This window comes from Branchiostoma floridae, chromosome 6, assembly GCF_000003815.2.
Source record: "Branchiostoma floridae strain S238N-H82 chromosome 6, Bfl_VNyyK, whole genome shotgun sequence".
Taxonomy (NCBI): Eukaryota; Metazoa; Chordata; class Leptocardii; order Amphioxiformes; family Branchiostomatidae; genus Branchiostoma; species Branchiostoma floridae.
The window spans coordinates 17,358,312-17,374,975 of record NC_049984.1 but is presented as its reverse complement, the minus strand read 5'-3'; the positions used below and the strand labels follow the sequence as shown (position 1 = coordinate 17,374,975).

The 16,664-nt window shown below is 39.3% G+C and overlaps 1 protein-coding gene across 1 annotated transcript in view; it reads left to right on the top strand.

Moving 5' to 3' along the window:
- Positions 1-12,477, top strand: part of LOC118418156 (maestro heat-like repeat-containing protein family member 1) — a 36,890-nt gene extending 24,413 nt beyond the window's left edge. The window contains exons 32-43 of the mRNA XM_035823992.1: positions 2,964-3,129; positions 3,698-3,838; positions 4,133-4,240; positions 4,750-4,865; positions 5,285-5,399; positions 5,959-6,105; positions 6,577-6,765; positions 7,288-7,443; positions 8,148-8,282; positions 9,792-9,894; positions 10,311-10,376; positions 10,969-12,477. Coding sequence (XP_035679885.1) covers positions 2,964-3,129; positions 3,698-3,838; positions 4,133-4,240; positions 4,750-4,865; positions 5,285-5,399; positions 5,959-6,105; positions 6,577-6,765; positions 7,288-7,443; positions 8,148-8,282; positions 9,792-9,894; positions 10,311-10,376; positions 10,969-11,051 — 1,525 coding nt within the window. The 3' untranslated portion in view covers positions 11,052-12,477. The remainder of the gene's footprint in view (positions 1-2,963; positions 3,130-3,697; positions 3,839-4,132; positions 4,241-4,749; positions 4,866-5,284; positions 5,400-5,958; positions 6,106-6,576; positions 6,766-7,287; positions 7,444-8,147; positions 8,283-9,791; positions 9,895-10,310; positions 10,377-10,968) is intronic.
- The last annotated feature ends 4,187 nt before the right edge of the window (positions 12,478-16,664 follow it).

Sequence of the window (16,664 nt, the reverse complement as noted above, 5' to 3'; positions counted from 1 at the left end):
AACTCAACCTGAACTACGCAGAAAGAAATTATAGTTTTCACGGCTAGACTTGTCGGTAGGATCACGTCAATGGGGTCGACAGTCCACCAGCCAAACCTGAAGCGAGCTGCTAGTGAAAATAGTCTCCTACTTACATTTTATATCAGCGGGCTATTTCTGTATAATTTTAGTGGAAGATTAGCAAAAAATATACAAGTTTGATGACCGACATTTCCCCGTGAAACACAGCGTTACATTCCGCCGCAAATTATATATGTAAGCTGTAATAGCAGCGAGTTGTGAACTACAAGACGCGCATGGAAAATGTACATGTGGCTAGACGTGTCGTTACCATGGTAGCAGGTCCAGCGGCAGCCTTTTGAAGTAGCGCATGCGACATGGCGTGCGTGATAATTCTACAAATCCAATCAACTTTCCGCCAATCACAGCCAGCAGCGGCGCGGAAAGAGCGGTATGACGAAGTCAATCACAAAGAGGCGCGGAGCTTTGCTATCACGGGAAGCTGCGCGCTGCAAGCTCGGTCCCAAATTCAAGCGCAAACGTGCTTTTGAAGATAAATGACGCAAGAATCGGCCGTGGTTTCGTCACATCGTAGACGAAGACGGTGAGAATATGGTTTTTGTCGTCTGTTTACAGTTTACACCAGGGGGAAAACCTCCTTTGTCGATGGTCGTAGAACTATGAAGATCACCAGTGTGACGGTTTACTGAGGCCTCCGACACCAAGATAATCTCTGATCTGCCGAGTCAGGTTCGTAAAGAATTGAAATTTTCCCGTCAGTGTTGATTTAAAATTGTGCAAGGCTGGGTGATTCCGATAAGCAATGCAAAATAAAACACTGAATAAAATTACCGAAGTTTTCTTGTCATGCTTGTTCATACACAAGTACACACACATCTCAGGCTTTTACAAAACGGAAACAAATTGGGCGTGATGCGTTCTCCGTCCACCGCGCTAGCGGCCTGCATATAAAATTAGACCGATTTCTGCCATTTTAAGCTTACGAAAATGTATTTTCATGTCATGAATGAAGATATTTTGGGACAGAGTGGGTGAATTATTTTCCGTCCCAACAAGTAATTTTCCGTCCTGGGACGGCAACACGGGTCCTTTAGATAGCACTCCACCTTTGCCGTCTGAAGTTCCAGAGTCAAGCGCTACCCAAAGCCTTCTGGGTAACAAAGATGGCGGCGTTCCATTTTCGTCGAAGGGCGAGAAATTGTCGCACGAACATGTCGTTTTTTAAAAATAAATCACATCATCACAAATGATTCAGGTTAGGAAAATAAACTTTATCATCCTCTCTTGTTCATCATTAGGTAAAACCAAAGGTACGTTTAGTATTTGTTTACTATTCCTGTTGATAAGGATGCGACGTCCCCTTCCCACGACGTAGTTCGGCTGTCATGAGAGAGGACGATTGGCAACTGATCTCGTCTTCTTCGCATGCATGGGTATTGAGTTCTTCGCGATATTTTTTTGAAAACCTTAGTATCTAATGTGTGCATAACTGAAGCAATAATTCATGTTGCATCACTCTATCTCTCGTTGTACACGTTTTTTAAAGTGACGGATAAAGGTAACCTCGACGAATAAAGGTTAACGGATGTTATATTCCGTCATTGAATTGGTGTTTTTTTTACCTGATTCTAGCCTTTTTTTTAGATGTTTAAGATGTCAAGATGATGAAATGATGATACTTCACTGTCATTAGCACCAAGATTCTTTAGAATGATGGACACTAGATAATAAAACAGTATCACTAAAAGTATCAGAATTGCCAAAGTGCTTTTAACAGAATGTGGGCCAATCCCTGTATTCAGATCTCTAATAAAAATATTAGGCCACACCAATTTAATTTGTTGGTTAGCGGATATTTTAAAGTGAGAATATAGCAAGAGGACATCATAAATGCAACGGGCAAGGAGGAAAACATGACTGTATTCACTTGATAAAACTATATAGATATATTTTTTTCAAATCTGTGAACCAACGAATTGAATTGGTGTGGCCCAACTGTGTAAAAAAAGTTTCCTATTATGACTTGCACATCCCGTAGAAACCTTGTGGAGTGTTGAACAATCCTGGCAGCCGAATCTGCTTGTAACAGAATGTTGGACCTTTACTGTATCAAGATCTCTACAATAACTGTGTAATGCAGGCTTTAGAAGTTTCCTGACATTGACCCTTATGACTTGCACATCACATAGAAATCTTGTGGAGTGTTGGAAGATCCTGGCAGCCGAATCTGCTTGTAACAGAATGTTGGACCTTTACTGTATCAAGATCTCTACAATAACTGTGTAATGCAGGCTTTAGAAGTTTCCTGACATTGACCCTTATGACTTGCACATCACATAGAAGCCTTGTGGAGTGTTGGAAGATCCTGGCAGCCGAATCTGCTTGTAACAGAATGTTGGACCTGTACTGTATCAAGATCTCTACAATAACTGTGTAATGCAGGCTTTAGAAGTTTCCTGACATTGACCCTTAGGCCACACCAATTTAATTTCTTGGTTCACGGATTCGCTCGCTCCTATTTTATGGAAAAAAAAAAAATAAAAATAAAAATTACCACTCAGCACACTTGCACCATTAATGAAACCATTCACCAACTTTCTGGTGTAGCAAATTGGCCTTTATATTATAAGCCCCTTAAAATGTGGGTATTATTATTGCAGTTATATTTTTCATTCATGAAGAATGGAACAAACATAAAAACTGACACTACTTTTGTAATTTTCAACAAACAGGTGCTGCTACTATACAGTAATAGTGTTTTTGTACTTTTTTCAAGCTGAAAACTTTTTATTCTTTATGTTTTGGATTAGCCCTTACCTTTACCCCAACCATTTTACAATTTTTGTTTTTATTTTTCGCCCTCTCGCTCCATATTTTTTATGAAAAAATCTGTGAACCAAGAAATTAAATTGGTGTGGCCTTATGACTTGCACATCCCATAGAAACCTTGTGGAGTGTTGGAAGATCCTGGCGGCAGAACCTCAGCTCACCGCTAACCTGATCGACCACCTGCTGGAGATCATGGCGCGGCACGTTCCCTACGAGGAGAAGGCTGTGAAGGACAGGAAACAACGACCTCCGCGTACTGCCACGGCTCTACCTATGGCTGTGAGTGTACATTTCAAATTTCTACTACATTGTAACAGTTACTTAGTTAAATCACAGAACTAATAGTTTCTTAGCACCCAAATTTCTCATACAAGAATGTAAAAACCAAAAGGATATGCCCCCCCCCCATAAGTTGTTTAATGTTGAAAATGGAGAGGTGTGAACGGTTAAACTGAGTTGATCACAAAGTATCTGCATGCTCAGTAAAATCTTTTTATGACATCTTTCCTATAATTAGCACCCCAATTATATGTAAGAATGCATGTATGATAATTGTAGACTTTTGCACTAGAATGAGCTAGAAGTATATGAAACAATGTAATTGAAAAATAAGGTCACATAGACCAACTGTAACAATATTAATGAGGGGAAAGAAGGTGGTTGCTGTGTTTGAAGTTCATCATTGAAACAACCATTGATAGTATCACAATGGTAGCTGTGTGATTACTCACAGAGATAGGACACCACAAAAACCATGATCGTAAAGTTACCGCTAATATGTGCCAATTCATAGTATTTATATAGATAGTATAGAATGATTTGTGTGATTGTTGTCCTGCCCCTGTAGGCTTCCTGTGCCCTTGCTGAGATCTTACAGGTTCCTGAGACAGAGGAAGTTGTCATCAGTAACTACCACAGGCTGTTCTCTGCCATCATGGTCAGGGTGGGTGCCACTACAGGGGTCAAACCCCCACCCAAGGAATCACAGGTACATGTATAGGTTCCCTGTAAGAATATGTTGTATGCTTATTGATTTCTTCACTTATCTGAGAGTTCACAGATTTTGAAATTACAGGAAGTGAAGAGGGTAGAAGAGGGGTTATTTCTGAGGTACTTTGTTTAGAATGAAATTGAGAAATTCACAAGATATATAGGTATTCTATAAATGGTCTTTGTCAGAATTTCTTACATCTTCAATCTTTTTTAATGGACAACAGTAATTAATGATATCAGTGAAAGATAGATTTTAGAGTCTCACTTTTGATAATATCATATTCAACAGGCCAGCTCAGAACAGAAGCCGGCCCCAAAACCCAAGAAGAAAGATGCAGGTGCTGTGTCTCAGAAGAAGGAACTGGATCCTTGTGGTCAGGCCATTGAAACCCTGCGGGTAAGTTGGACTACAATTATTACTTTAGTAATCTTTTTTTTCAGACTTATGCTGTATACTCTTTAGTAACTGCAAAGTGAAGATGTGTATAACACTAATTTCTGTTTGTTTTTTATTTGTTTTTGCACATATAAAAAAAGAAAAACAAAAAGAAAAGTAAATAGCGGCAACAATACCCCGACAGTTTTTTTTGTCACAGACTTTGGTCACTATAGGTGTATTTGATTTCAAAAGTTTTCATATCTGTATTTTATGGGTTACAGATTTTTGCTGTCAGAAAGTTAAGTCCTCTCAGCTTGTCTAATCACATGCATCCTCTTAAACATGTACTATTACATGTGTACTATGATGAAATTCACTAATTGTTACCATGATGGTGACTGAAGGCTCTACTAACAAAGAAAACCTCATACTTCCAATGGCAGTACTTGGAGTTTTTTCTGTTTGTGTGACCCTAAAAAAGTTTGTCATAAGTATCTAGTAACTGTTGTCACCCCACATTCATGCAGGGCTTCCTGACCAGGAGTAAGAGTGAAGGTATCCTGGAGTTGATGGATGAGGAGGAAGGCTGGGAACTGCTGAAGGATGTGGACAAGTTCCAGGATGGGATCATGCTGCTGGCCAGGTCTGGATACATATTAAAGTCACATTTTGGAAAAATATAGCATGTGATTGTATAAACCACAGTTGAATCTGCTGCTGATTTAGTTCTAGTCTGAACAAATAGTGGGACAAGACAGCGGTTACCCTCGAATTAGGCAACAGATTTATCAAGCACTGGTAGTGTTACTTCATGGGATTATGGTAAACTTAATATTTGCAATTAGATGAGATTATATTTCATGCACATTGTCTAGTTTAGTAGAATATACTGTCATGTCAAACAGAAAAGTGCTGATGAAAAATAAGAAAGATGACAAATTCTACTGTTAAAGATGTGTGATGGTAATTATAATAATAAACTGACCATGATGTCAATTGGGTTCTGATCACTAATACAGGTTGTAATAAGACTAACATGCACCGTTTACCATTTTCTTACAGGGGACTGGCCACCACCAATGTCCAGCATGTGGCCCAAGTGGTGGCCTGTCTGAACTCCTTCCTGTCCAGTCTGCTTGAGCCACAGAGGGTCGTGGTTGTTGCCTTCTTTGCAGAGGTAAGACCAACACTTGAATGTTTTCTTTGCATTGGTGACAATCTATTGTCACAGTTAAAGATTCTATGCTAAGATGTGGCAGTGTTATCGATGTTGGATAACAAGCAAAAAGAATTCAAGAAAGTTACTGTATTGAGTCCAAAGAGACCAATGTTGACTGATGTACACCTAATAGATGTATTTCGTCTGAGTCAAAGTTTTACTGAGACTGATTATGTTCAGGCTACCTGGCTATCTGTGTAATCCTTTAGATATTCAAGAATGATTAGATAAAGTACTTATTATACCATTTCACACCATAGAAAATGAAAAGACCCAGAAAAGTAAAATAATGAACCTGCCAGTATTACTTGGGTAACGGGAGCATGGTTTTGTCTACCATGGCTGGGCAAGCAGGTTTTCTAGTCAATACCAGTCTCTTTGAAGATAAGCCTGGGATAGGTGAGTTTTCTGGAGCAAGTTTGCATGTGTAAAATCCTAACACTTAGAGCTAAAGATCAACTTTTGACAATCAGAACAAATAAGCTCAAAATCTTCTTTTGGTCATCTTTATTTTCAGCTGATCAACCAGAAGTGTGTGAACGACCTGATGCTGGTGGAGTTGCTGGTGAACAGCATGCTGGGAAGGCTGGTGGACGAGAGCCACATCGTGCGCATGTTGTGCATCCGGGGCCTCGGCAACATCGCAAGTGTGGGAGATGGACAGGTATCTTCCTCATTGTTCTTTTCTGTTCTCTGTAGTTAAAAATCCTTCCCACATACAGCCTTTGGTGTATAGGGAGGTGCCCTTATAATTAGATCACACATACACACAGTGCAGAGAAGGGGCTAGCCCTCTGGTGTAGTGGATTGTGTTTGGCTTCCATATTCTTACTCAACAGTGCTGATCATGAGGAGATATGCAGAAAAATTAAAGCAGAATGTACCATTCTTAAAGTCTTTGGTAGGACCTGGCTAACAAGTACAATGTATTGCTGTATATAATTCTCTTCCAAACCAAAGGTAGGTACTCATTTCCACGACCACGAGTGAGGAATTGATCAGAAGTTCATGGTAAGTGCTTTTCCAAGGGCACAACATCATGGCCTGCTACAGATTTGAACCCAGAACCTCTAGACTCAACAGCCTGAGCCACAATGTGACAACACAGTGTATAACGTAGTCGTTTTCTTTTCAGGTCCATAAGTACTCCACAACAGTTCTGTCGGCCATGATGGCGGGAATGGACGACAAGGAGGACCCTGAGGATGACATCACGCTGGAGGCCATGGCCGGCCTCTCCAAAATCCTCGCTGAGATCGACGAGGGAAATGTTCGCGCCATTCTCATCAACATAACCCTCAGGATACGGCCCTGTTTTGAGAAGGTGGGAACACAAAATGTGTCTCCAGGTTTTGCTTGCAGTGATAAATCTCCAGAGCTCAATATACTCTTTTCTGTAATCTTGTAAGCTGTTAAATTGAGTATAAATTAGGCTTATAGCTAAATAGCCAACATGGTTTTACCTTTGAGTCAGTGTGACTTCCCTTCACTGAACTCTAGAACTATAACTATCAATTTGAAAACATTGGCAGATAGAATCCTGTTTTTGCCAAATAGCAAGTAACGCTACTCAAGGTCACTGGCAAAAGATAAAGGAAAGCTATCTGAAATTGCTGACGGTTTCCAAAATCATATCCAGTTGCTTGTGAGTAATTGCTATGTGGCATATCACAACCCAGTTGTGTTGGTTTACCAACTTGACGGAGCTATTCGAAGTAATGGAAAGTAGTGATCTTCCTTCTGTATCTGTATCTGTATCTGTATCAATATAGCCGGTATAACCTCCCTTCGGCGTAACACACCAGCTTAAAGATTCCTTATCCTTTGTTACATTTTCCCTCTCCAGGAGAAGTCCTCTGTGCGAGCCGAGGCCTTTAAGCTGTTTGGTAACCTGTCCCGGTTTGGAGACGGCCCCTCCAAGGCCCCGTTCCTGGAGCAGATTCACACCAACTTCATCTCACTCCTTCTGCATCTCAACGATGAGGATGATGAAGTCAAGAAGGTTGGGGAGGCCTTTTTATTTTGTGTTTTGCAATATTGTAGTAATCAGAATATTTGGTACCAGGGCTTTTTTCAGCTTTGAAATTTTTTCCGTCCCACTCATTGTTTGGGAGCCCATGTTAATTTTCCTTGAAAATTGTGTATATTTAAGCCAGGGAAGATACATTTTCAACACTTTCATGTCATAAAGTTTGGGGACAGATGATGTAAAATTATTTCAGTCCCAACAAGCAAATTTACATCCCAGACTGGGGACAGCCCTGTTTGGTACACATCTCCATATCATCGTATCGTGGTATTCAATGTAAAATGCCACTTTGCAGCTTTACTTTTTACCTCAATGAAAACAGAGATTTTTTATGTAGAGGTTATTTCATATTATTTTTATTCCGTTCAAGTTTGTTCCCAGGCTGAGTTGTAACTAGAGACTGGCAGGATGCAAAGGTTGAGCTTGCCTGCATCCAGATTTCTTGGGCAGGCTGGCAGGAAGTGCATTGTTTATACTGTATATACGTATCACATGGTGCATTTCCAGAAATCAGGAAGAATGGCATGTGCTTGAGGTTGAAGCATGTTGTGGAACATGGCCATAATTGTGTTATATTTTGTCAATAATTTCACAAGGGTTCTTAGGCATTTTACTTAGGAATGAGTTACTAGTATTTGATTCCCAGTTACAGTGTTGGATTTGGTTTTCTTCCTCAGGGTTGTAAGTCGGCTCTGCGTCAGCTCGGCCCTCTGATTGGTTCAGACGTGATAAACGACATGTTCCAGAAGCACCTGCTGGAAGAGGCCAACCTGCACTACGGGGAGTTCATGAACAACCTGGCCAAGGCTCTGGTACTCAGACATTGTTTGTTGTAGTTAGGCCATTTGTTAAAAAAAATAGTCAGCTACAATTGCTCAGCCAGTCATAACAATGGGATTCTAAAGCCTGAGTACACATTACCCAACATTTTCAGGGTTGGAGCCATTGCAAAACTACCGGGTAATGTTTCTTTAACAAGGGTAAACATATTTACTAGTATCCAAACAAAGAGCTTTTTTCATAAAATTACTATGATTAAAATTTACTTTTCATATAGTTACTGTATCTTATCTCCTACCTGGCCTCCGATCTATGTTCAGAGCTTTATAAGTGATTTTGTTCTATTTAGTTAACTCTTCTTGTGTATAATTGTAAGTCTTATTACTGTTCAAGCTTTCCAGGGAAATCACATACTGATTACCAAATCAATAGTGTAGTCTGCAATTGGGATGATAAATGTTAAAGTACTTAAAAGGAAGTATTAATTCAAAAGTAGAAATTTACACTCAAAACTACATGTATGATCATGTTGTTGGAATGCATATGTTCAAACATTGCATTTTCTGTTCTTCAACCTCTAAATCTTTTTTTTTTCACTTGATGAATCTCTACTACTAATCAGAGAGATTTTGCTACCTTGATTTCTGTGCAAACTAGTCTGATCCACCTTCAAATCACAAACTTTGTGCTGCTGATTCTGTGTTCTAGCTACAGAAAAATTCACGCCGAGATGATGATGATCCTTATGTGAGTATAAAGCAAATTGCAGCACATCTGGCCCTCCTTTCTGTCCTTAGATTTTCCTTTTCAAATGTAGACATTTGTAGACTGGTTTTCATCTTATTCTAGCTCTTACACGCTCCTATGATCAGTCCCTCGTGGAATAGACTGGCACCCGAGAAATATTACTTTGTACGCCAAAAAGTATTTACTCAAGCAACTGGACATGATTTTGGAAACAGATGTTTCAACTAACATCCGTTTGACACTGCCAAAAAACAATGGATGTTGTTTGAAGACGTTTTCAATATCATATCCAGTTGCTTGAGTAAAATGCCTGATATAATTTTTCCCCACTTGGGATTATAACATTTCTTTAACAGTATATACCAGTATACTGCTTTTTGGCATATCTTTTACCTGGATGTCTAACCTTCATCGACGTATTATTTATATCCCAAAACTGTAACATAAATGCCAAACATTAAAGTGGGGATGGATGCAAGACTATTTAGCAGGGAAGGAATCTAAGGAGCAAACTGTAGCTAGAATAGGATGAATACTAGGAGTATAGACATGATGGTTTAATACTGGTCTAACCACACACATTTATCTGTATTTCCCACTATAGCTAGCTGACAAGGAGTCTTCCAACAGAGAAAACTATGCACACTTTTGTTAAGCAATTCATAGCTTTCCAATGTTTTGCATATTTTGATACGTTCTCCCCATGTCTATCAGCCTTTCTTAAAAGTCTAGGTATTCATACCTGTGAAATAAGCACTGGGAAATGCATTAGGTCTGATTTATGTTGAATACAGATCACAGACTTCTCTGACAAGATCAACTTCTATGTTATGGGCTGTGTGTCCTTCTTCAAGAGTACATGGGAGACGGTCAAGGGGAATGCTGCAATGTTTATAGGTAAGGAGTGCACATAAAGTTGTTTCTTTTACCACGGTAGTTTTGTGTGTAGTTGTGACATTACTACAGAGCTAAGAGATTGGGTACTAGTTTATTTCCCAGCTGTTTGTGCCCACCCCACTGAAAAAGGTTCAAATGATATGATGTAACCATGCTGTTCAGTGTGCTTTTCAGAAAAACTAGCAGGATTTTCCCAGTGCACTTATTATAAGCTGTATAAACTGTACATAAAAACTGTCCTACCTGTCATGACCAGTGGCTGTTCAGTAAGCTAAACAGAGATTTTCACTTTTTTTGTAACAGATTTGAAAAGACAGGTTTGTCTTTGGGTATCTCTCATTGTATTTGTCCTCAACTCAAATTAAACTGCAAATTAAGTAAAGTAAATTTGAACTATGGCTTTTTTTGTTCTGCAGGGTTCTTGCTAGGAAACCTTCCCCAGGATAAGCACATGGCCATCAGTAAGGAACATGTTTGTGGAGGTAAGTTTCAAACTTGTCTTATCTGTGGTACCAAGAAAATATAATTTTGATAAGAGGATTAAAATTTTTCTCAATCTTTTGTATATACATTTGTATGTCAAACCATCATGATAATTTTCAAATATGTATTACTTTTGTTATCATCTTTTGAAGTAGGTTTGTGCTGTATAAAAAGATAATTCAAAATCATTTAGGGTCTTCAGACCTACAAAATTAATGTTTAGTCTTAAGACCTTCACATGTAAGGTCTTCAAACCTACACATTCAGTCATTTAAAGTTTTCATACCTACACAATCAAGTCATTTAGTCTTCAGACCAACATTGTACACATGTACAACTGTAGAGTCTTCAGACTGACACATTTAGAGTCTTCAGACATAGAGGATATGCCCAAGGCTATAGAGGATATGGAAGGATGGAAGGAGAGAGTCATGTCCATCCGTGCAACCAGCATGCCTGGATGATGATGATGAGACCTACACATTTAATTTCCTAAGCAGTCAAGTGATAAGCAAAAGCTGAGAGCCCCAACATATCCTTTACATTTGTGAGTAAGTAGCATACTTAAAGATGTGTTGCTTACTGTTGCAGCCCTGATGCAGCTCTTGAAGGACCCCTCCCCCCATGTCAGGATACGGGCAGCCGAGGCCATGAGTCTGCTGCACGAGTACTGATGTCATCATCATCATCATTATCATTCCATGGCTGAGGAGTAGTCAACCATACATCTCATACAGGCTTGTCAATCAGAAGCCATGTACACAGGTGCAATATCATGTGACAAGCCTTACCAATGCACTGGGAAAACATCTGATGACATCTTCTTTTGAGCACGTTCATGATTCTGAGTACATGTGTGGTGACAGGATTTGTAGATAACTTGTCAAAGATAAAGGGCCCAGAATCATAAACAAAACACATCTAGACATTGTTATGACAATGTCAATGGTCGAGAGGAGAACTGTTTACAAGTCATGGGCCTTTACCTTTGACATATTAACCACAATTCCTATCACTACACATTCATTCCTGGAAACGAGTGAAGGTACTTATTTTGCAGTATTTTTAAGACTTTAACGCTCAGCAGCCCAAATTTCAATTTAGGAATAAGACCACCTTAATGTGAAGCTCTTTTACAAAATGATGTAATACAGATTTGTCAGTCTCATATTAACTATTAGTCAGTGCCATGCACTTCTGTTTGTCACTATTCTGAATACTGGCTTGACTGTATATAACCCTCAGTATGCCAAGGTAGCTGTTTGGCATCAAATTTATATTAATTATGGGGTCAGGCAGCAGGTTAAGTTAAGCTCTTTTTGAATGGCCATAGGAATTTGGTATAAGATATAACTTAGTATAGCATTGTGAATCTTATTGTTTAATTGAGTCCATATTTGCCCCTACATCACAGAAAATTTTCGTCCTCTTTTTTGCTATACTTATAACAAGGATAATTTACAGCAAATTGAAGCTACAAGGAAGCAACAATGATCAAATATTATATTATATCATATTATATTAAGCTACATTGTAGTTTGGAATAGAAATTCAAATTTAACTCTTATTATTGTGAGATGAATAACTGTGGTTTGTGTAAGATGGTAGAAATGGTATTTTATTTATATTTGAAATAATGTAGTCCATATGAACCAATAGATATTTGCGATTGGCTCTTGGGCTAAACAGCGATTATTCAATAGTGGATGTAAGGGTGGATACAATTGTGTATATTGATTATGATACAATGATATGTATTATGAAAACGATCAGGATTAAGCTGATATGACAAAGATTATTGTTCAAATTTTGTTTTTCTATTATCAAGAATTAAGATTTTGTGTAACCTTATATGCTGTAGAATACCTGGATTAATATAACAAATGTCTTTGGTATGTCTTGAGATTAAAATCTTGAAGAATTATGAAATTGCAGTTTTATATTCATGCAACTTACAATCATATTTGGTGATTTTACAGCTTTCCCTGAACTACATAATTGCCAGAAATGCAATAAGTAATGGATGCTTGAACGTCAAATCTTAATTAGGTGAACTGTTCAAATTTGAAATTGCCATTAAAGTGTTTCTGACACCAATGACATCAAAGTGTAACATTTGTCTCATTACATTCTCTAGGGCGTACACTTGGTGTCTGTGGATGGATTAGTAGGGCAGACAGAAAAAGTACTAACCCATATTTCAATGTTAAAAATTCTTCTTCACCAGAAAGTCAGTCTATAACCATTGAAAGAAAACAGCGGGTTGTTCTGCTTATTCTCCGAGAAAAGCTCGCTCTATAAAAGAAACCTCACCATTCACCCCAGTTCCCTCCTGATACAACCGGTAGCATCTTACAACTAAAACCTGTCCTTTAATACACCAACTAAACTGCTACTCTGAACAAATTTTGACCAAAACAGGACAGCTTAGACCCTACATGTCCCTTCTAACTCAAAAAGTCTCCAGATTGGGCAAATATTTTCAAGGAAAATGAGGATTTTCAAGGATTTTAAGTCACACCCAAATCGTCAGCCCTAGTACCAGGGGGAGCCATGGGGGTCTTCTCAGTTTAGATGTATTCCACTGGCGTGGACTTGTCAGGGGTGAACACCACAGGCGTGTGTAGATTAGTACCAGCGAGATTCATGCCCCTTTTAGCTTAGGTGTATTCCAGCATGGCATGGACTTTTCAGGGGTGAAGTCCAACGGTTGAACCGCATGGACTTCGTGTCTCAATAAACGGGCGCAAAACTACAAAAGCTTCACCCTCCCTCTGGCCGGCGTCAGCATTGGAAACCGCAGGGGGAGGCAGACACGCTACTGTAAAAGCCTTCTAGTTCCTCTTGTGAAATGTAATTTGTATAACGAGATGCTCTCTTCAAGATTCAAGAAGTCCCAGCAACTTATACAATTCAACTACACGAGTTGCTATTAGGAACTAGACAGTCTAATTCAAGAATGATGATAATATAAACAACATTATCTGGAACATTATGTTGATAACAGTATGTTGCTTCAGTAAAGTAATACTGGCATTGTCTCGTTTTTGAAAGGAAGTATAATATAACGTTATAAATTGACCGACATAGGTAGAATGTAACGTTATATCATAAAAATTTAGATCACTCCATTTGGAAGAAGTTGTTGGGGGGACTTTCATGGATGGACCAAATATCTTACCGTGAAAGTCTACCTGCCCTGCTATAATCGTTCCACAACCATTTCTGAAACATGTTAAAGTCATTTTCTGCTTGCTAATGAAGCGGGCAATATATAAGTTGAAGGAATTGGAACCCTGGTTTGAGCTATTCTCTCCTCTCTTGTCCAGGTTAGATTATCACGCAGTGTCCTGGGTACGAGACTTGGAAATTTCCAAGATGGTCGACGATCAGAACACACCGACGTTGCGTTGTTTTGAGAATCGCATTAGTTTGCTCATTCTAGCTTCAAAATTGGATTCAGCTTGCAGTCGAGGAAGGGGACACTTGTTGTGGACTTATAAGATATATCTGGGTTTCCTTTATTGAATTCAAGCACGTGGTACCGTGACCAGGACTATTTTCGTCACTTGAACAAGAATCGTGTGGGCTGAGGGCACGGCTGGCCGCCAGGTGCTACAAAAATGTCTGAGGTGGGTGTCTTCCTCGTTGTAATTTGTTTAAACATGAAATTATCTACGTAAATTCAGAAACAAAATCAGCATTTCAAAATATAATAAAAATACACTATTCAGTTTAAGTCACTATTATAAACATTTTTGTGAAGTTTCGTTAATGATCATCGTATTGCAAGCCAAGGGAAACATCTTTTAGCCTTTTTGTCTTAAAATGAGCGCTGCCATATAATTCTTAATCGCGTCATCATGAAGTCATACTAATTTGCATGGGTTATCTTTAATCGGTGACGTACAACAGAAAACGTCCATAAATGCCCATACATTAATTAAGATGGTATGTTTGAAACACCAAAAACACCCCCCAAAACTCATCAGCGACCACTCCTGAGTACCTTAACGCTGATAATAACACATACGTTAGCTATCTATTATATGTATTTAGAAATCTACATTTAACATTGAATTAGATAATTATGGTACTTTACTAGTATCGTGAGCAGTGTATGTTCGAATTATTCGATGGAAGCCTGTGTGATACAACTTCGAAGCCTGTGTGGTACACCCGGAACACCTGCATCGAACGTTATCGCGGCCCAGGTATGACATAAAACATATTACATGTACATGCTGCATGTAGACTTGACAAACATTTTCAAGTTCAGTCCAATATTCCAGTCAGATCTTCAGATGGTCAAACCAAATATTTAGTCCGACCTCACAATCTTTCAAATGGAGGGATCTAAGTCATGCCAATCAGTTTTATAAATACGGACATCTCTACGAGTCTTGACATTGCGATTCAGGATGTTTAAGAGGAACGATACTGCAATCTAATTTAAAGTCGTCAGTGTCTTATCTGTATGCGAGTGTATGTGTCTGTGCTGACATATCTACCACAGTCTTGTACGTGTCTTAAAACTTCGGAACAATCCTCATGGTGGTCTTGAAGCGAGATCAACCTGGTAGAAAGCAATCTAGACGGCCGTAGTTTGGTAGGTTTGATAGGTTTCATTGGTAAGGGCAAACAACTATTACTATGCAATTAATAAGAAAATGTATCATATTTGATTCTATATCTACAAGCTATGTATCACCTCCCTTTCGGGCGGGCATTTAAACTCTATAATTGCAGAACCCACAAATAGTAGAAAACACTGTACGCGTGGGCCTTCGAAGTTTTAGGCTCCAAATATGGTTATCCGCATTGAAGGTTCCGGTTCGAAACTTGATATGACCAGATGAAAAAGTAATCCTTGAAAATAAGACGCCAATCATAGGTCACCACCTTAGTTCTGACTCTCAATTTCTCGGTGGCGCAGATTTCGCGGTGCTGTCAATACTTCCTGGTATTAGTGCGCGATAGCGGTAACGCGGTTTCGTCACCTGATCTCCAAGATCGTACTATCTATGTGCGTTGTAGCTGCTTCGGTAACCGCAAAGTGACCCCATACGATGGAACTTTCAGAATCTTCAACAAAGTGTGCGTTACTTTCATGACTTGAATTCCATAGTGCAACACGTGGCGAGAAGGCGGAAAGCAATTTGAGTGCTAAAATTACTTCCTTACTTTTCTACAAGGCTCGAAAGCGAATGAAGTTTCCCCTCCGAAAAAAGCGCCAAGCGAACCCTTCGGTAACCGCAAAGTGACCCCATACGATGGAACTTTCAGAATCTTCAACAAAGTGTGCGTTACTTTCATGACTTGAATTCCATAGTGCAACACGTAACGAGAAGGCGGAAAGCAATTTTTTTGCCCACGGGTTTTACTTTGATATTCAAGTGTTGAAAGTAACGCACATTTTGTTTGAAATTTCGGAAGTCCGATCGTAAGGGGTCACTTTTTTGCGGTTACCGAAGGGTTCGCTTAGCGGTTAGCGGTTATCCCCCAGGTGAGCCTTCATTCGTATGTAGAAAAGTTACAAAGTAATTTTGGGTACTCAAATGACTTTTTACCTTTTGCCCACGGGTTTTACTTTGATATTCAAGTGTTGAAAGTAACGCACATTATGTTTGAAATTTCGGAAGTCCGATCGTAAGGGGTCGCTTTTTTGCGGTTACCGAAGGGTTCGCTTAGCGGTTAGCGGTTATCCCCCAGGTGAGCCTTCATTCGTATGTAGAAAAGTTACAAAGTAATTTTGGGTACTCAAATGACTTTTTGCCTTTTGCCCACGGGTTTTACTATGATATTCAAGTGTTGAAAGTAACGCACATTATGTTTGAAATTTCGGAAGTCCGATCGTAAGGGGTCGCTTTTTTGCGGTTACCGAAGGGTTCGCTTAGCGGTTAGCGGTTATCCCACAGGTGAGCCTTCATTCGTATGTAGAAAAGTTACAAAGTAATTTTGGGTGCTCAAAACACTTTTTACCTTTTGCCCACGGGTTTTACTATGATACTCAAGTGTTGAAAGTAACGCACATTTTGTTTGAAATTTCGGAAGTCCGATCGTAAGGGGTCGCTTTTTTGCGGTTACCGAAGGGTTCACTTAGCGGTTAGCGGTTATCCCCCAGGTGAGCCTTAATTCGTATGTAGAAAAGTTACAAAGTAATTTTGGGTGCTTAAAACACTTTTTACCTTTTGTCCACGGGTTTTACTATGATACTCAAGTGTTGAAAGTAACGCACATTTTGTTTGAAATTTCGGAAGTCCGATCGTAAGGGGTCGCTTTTTTGC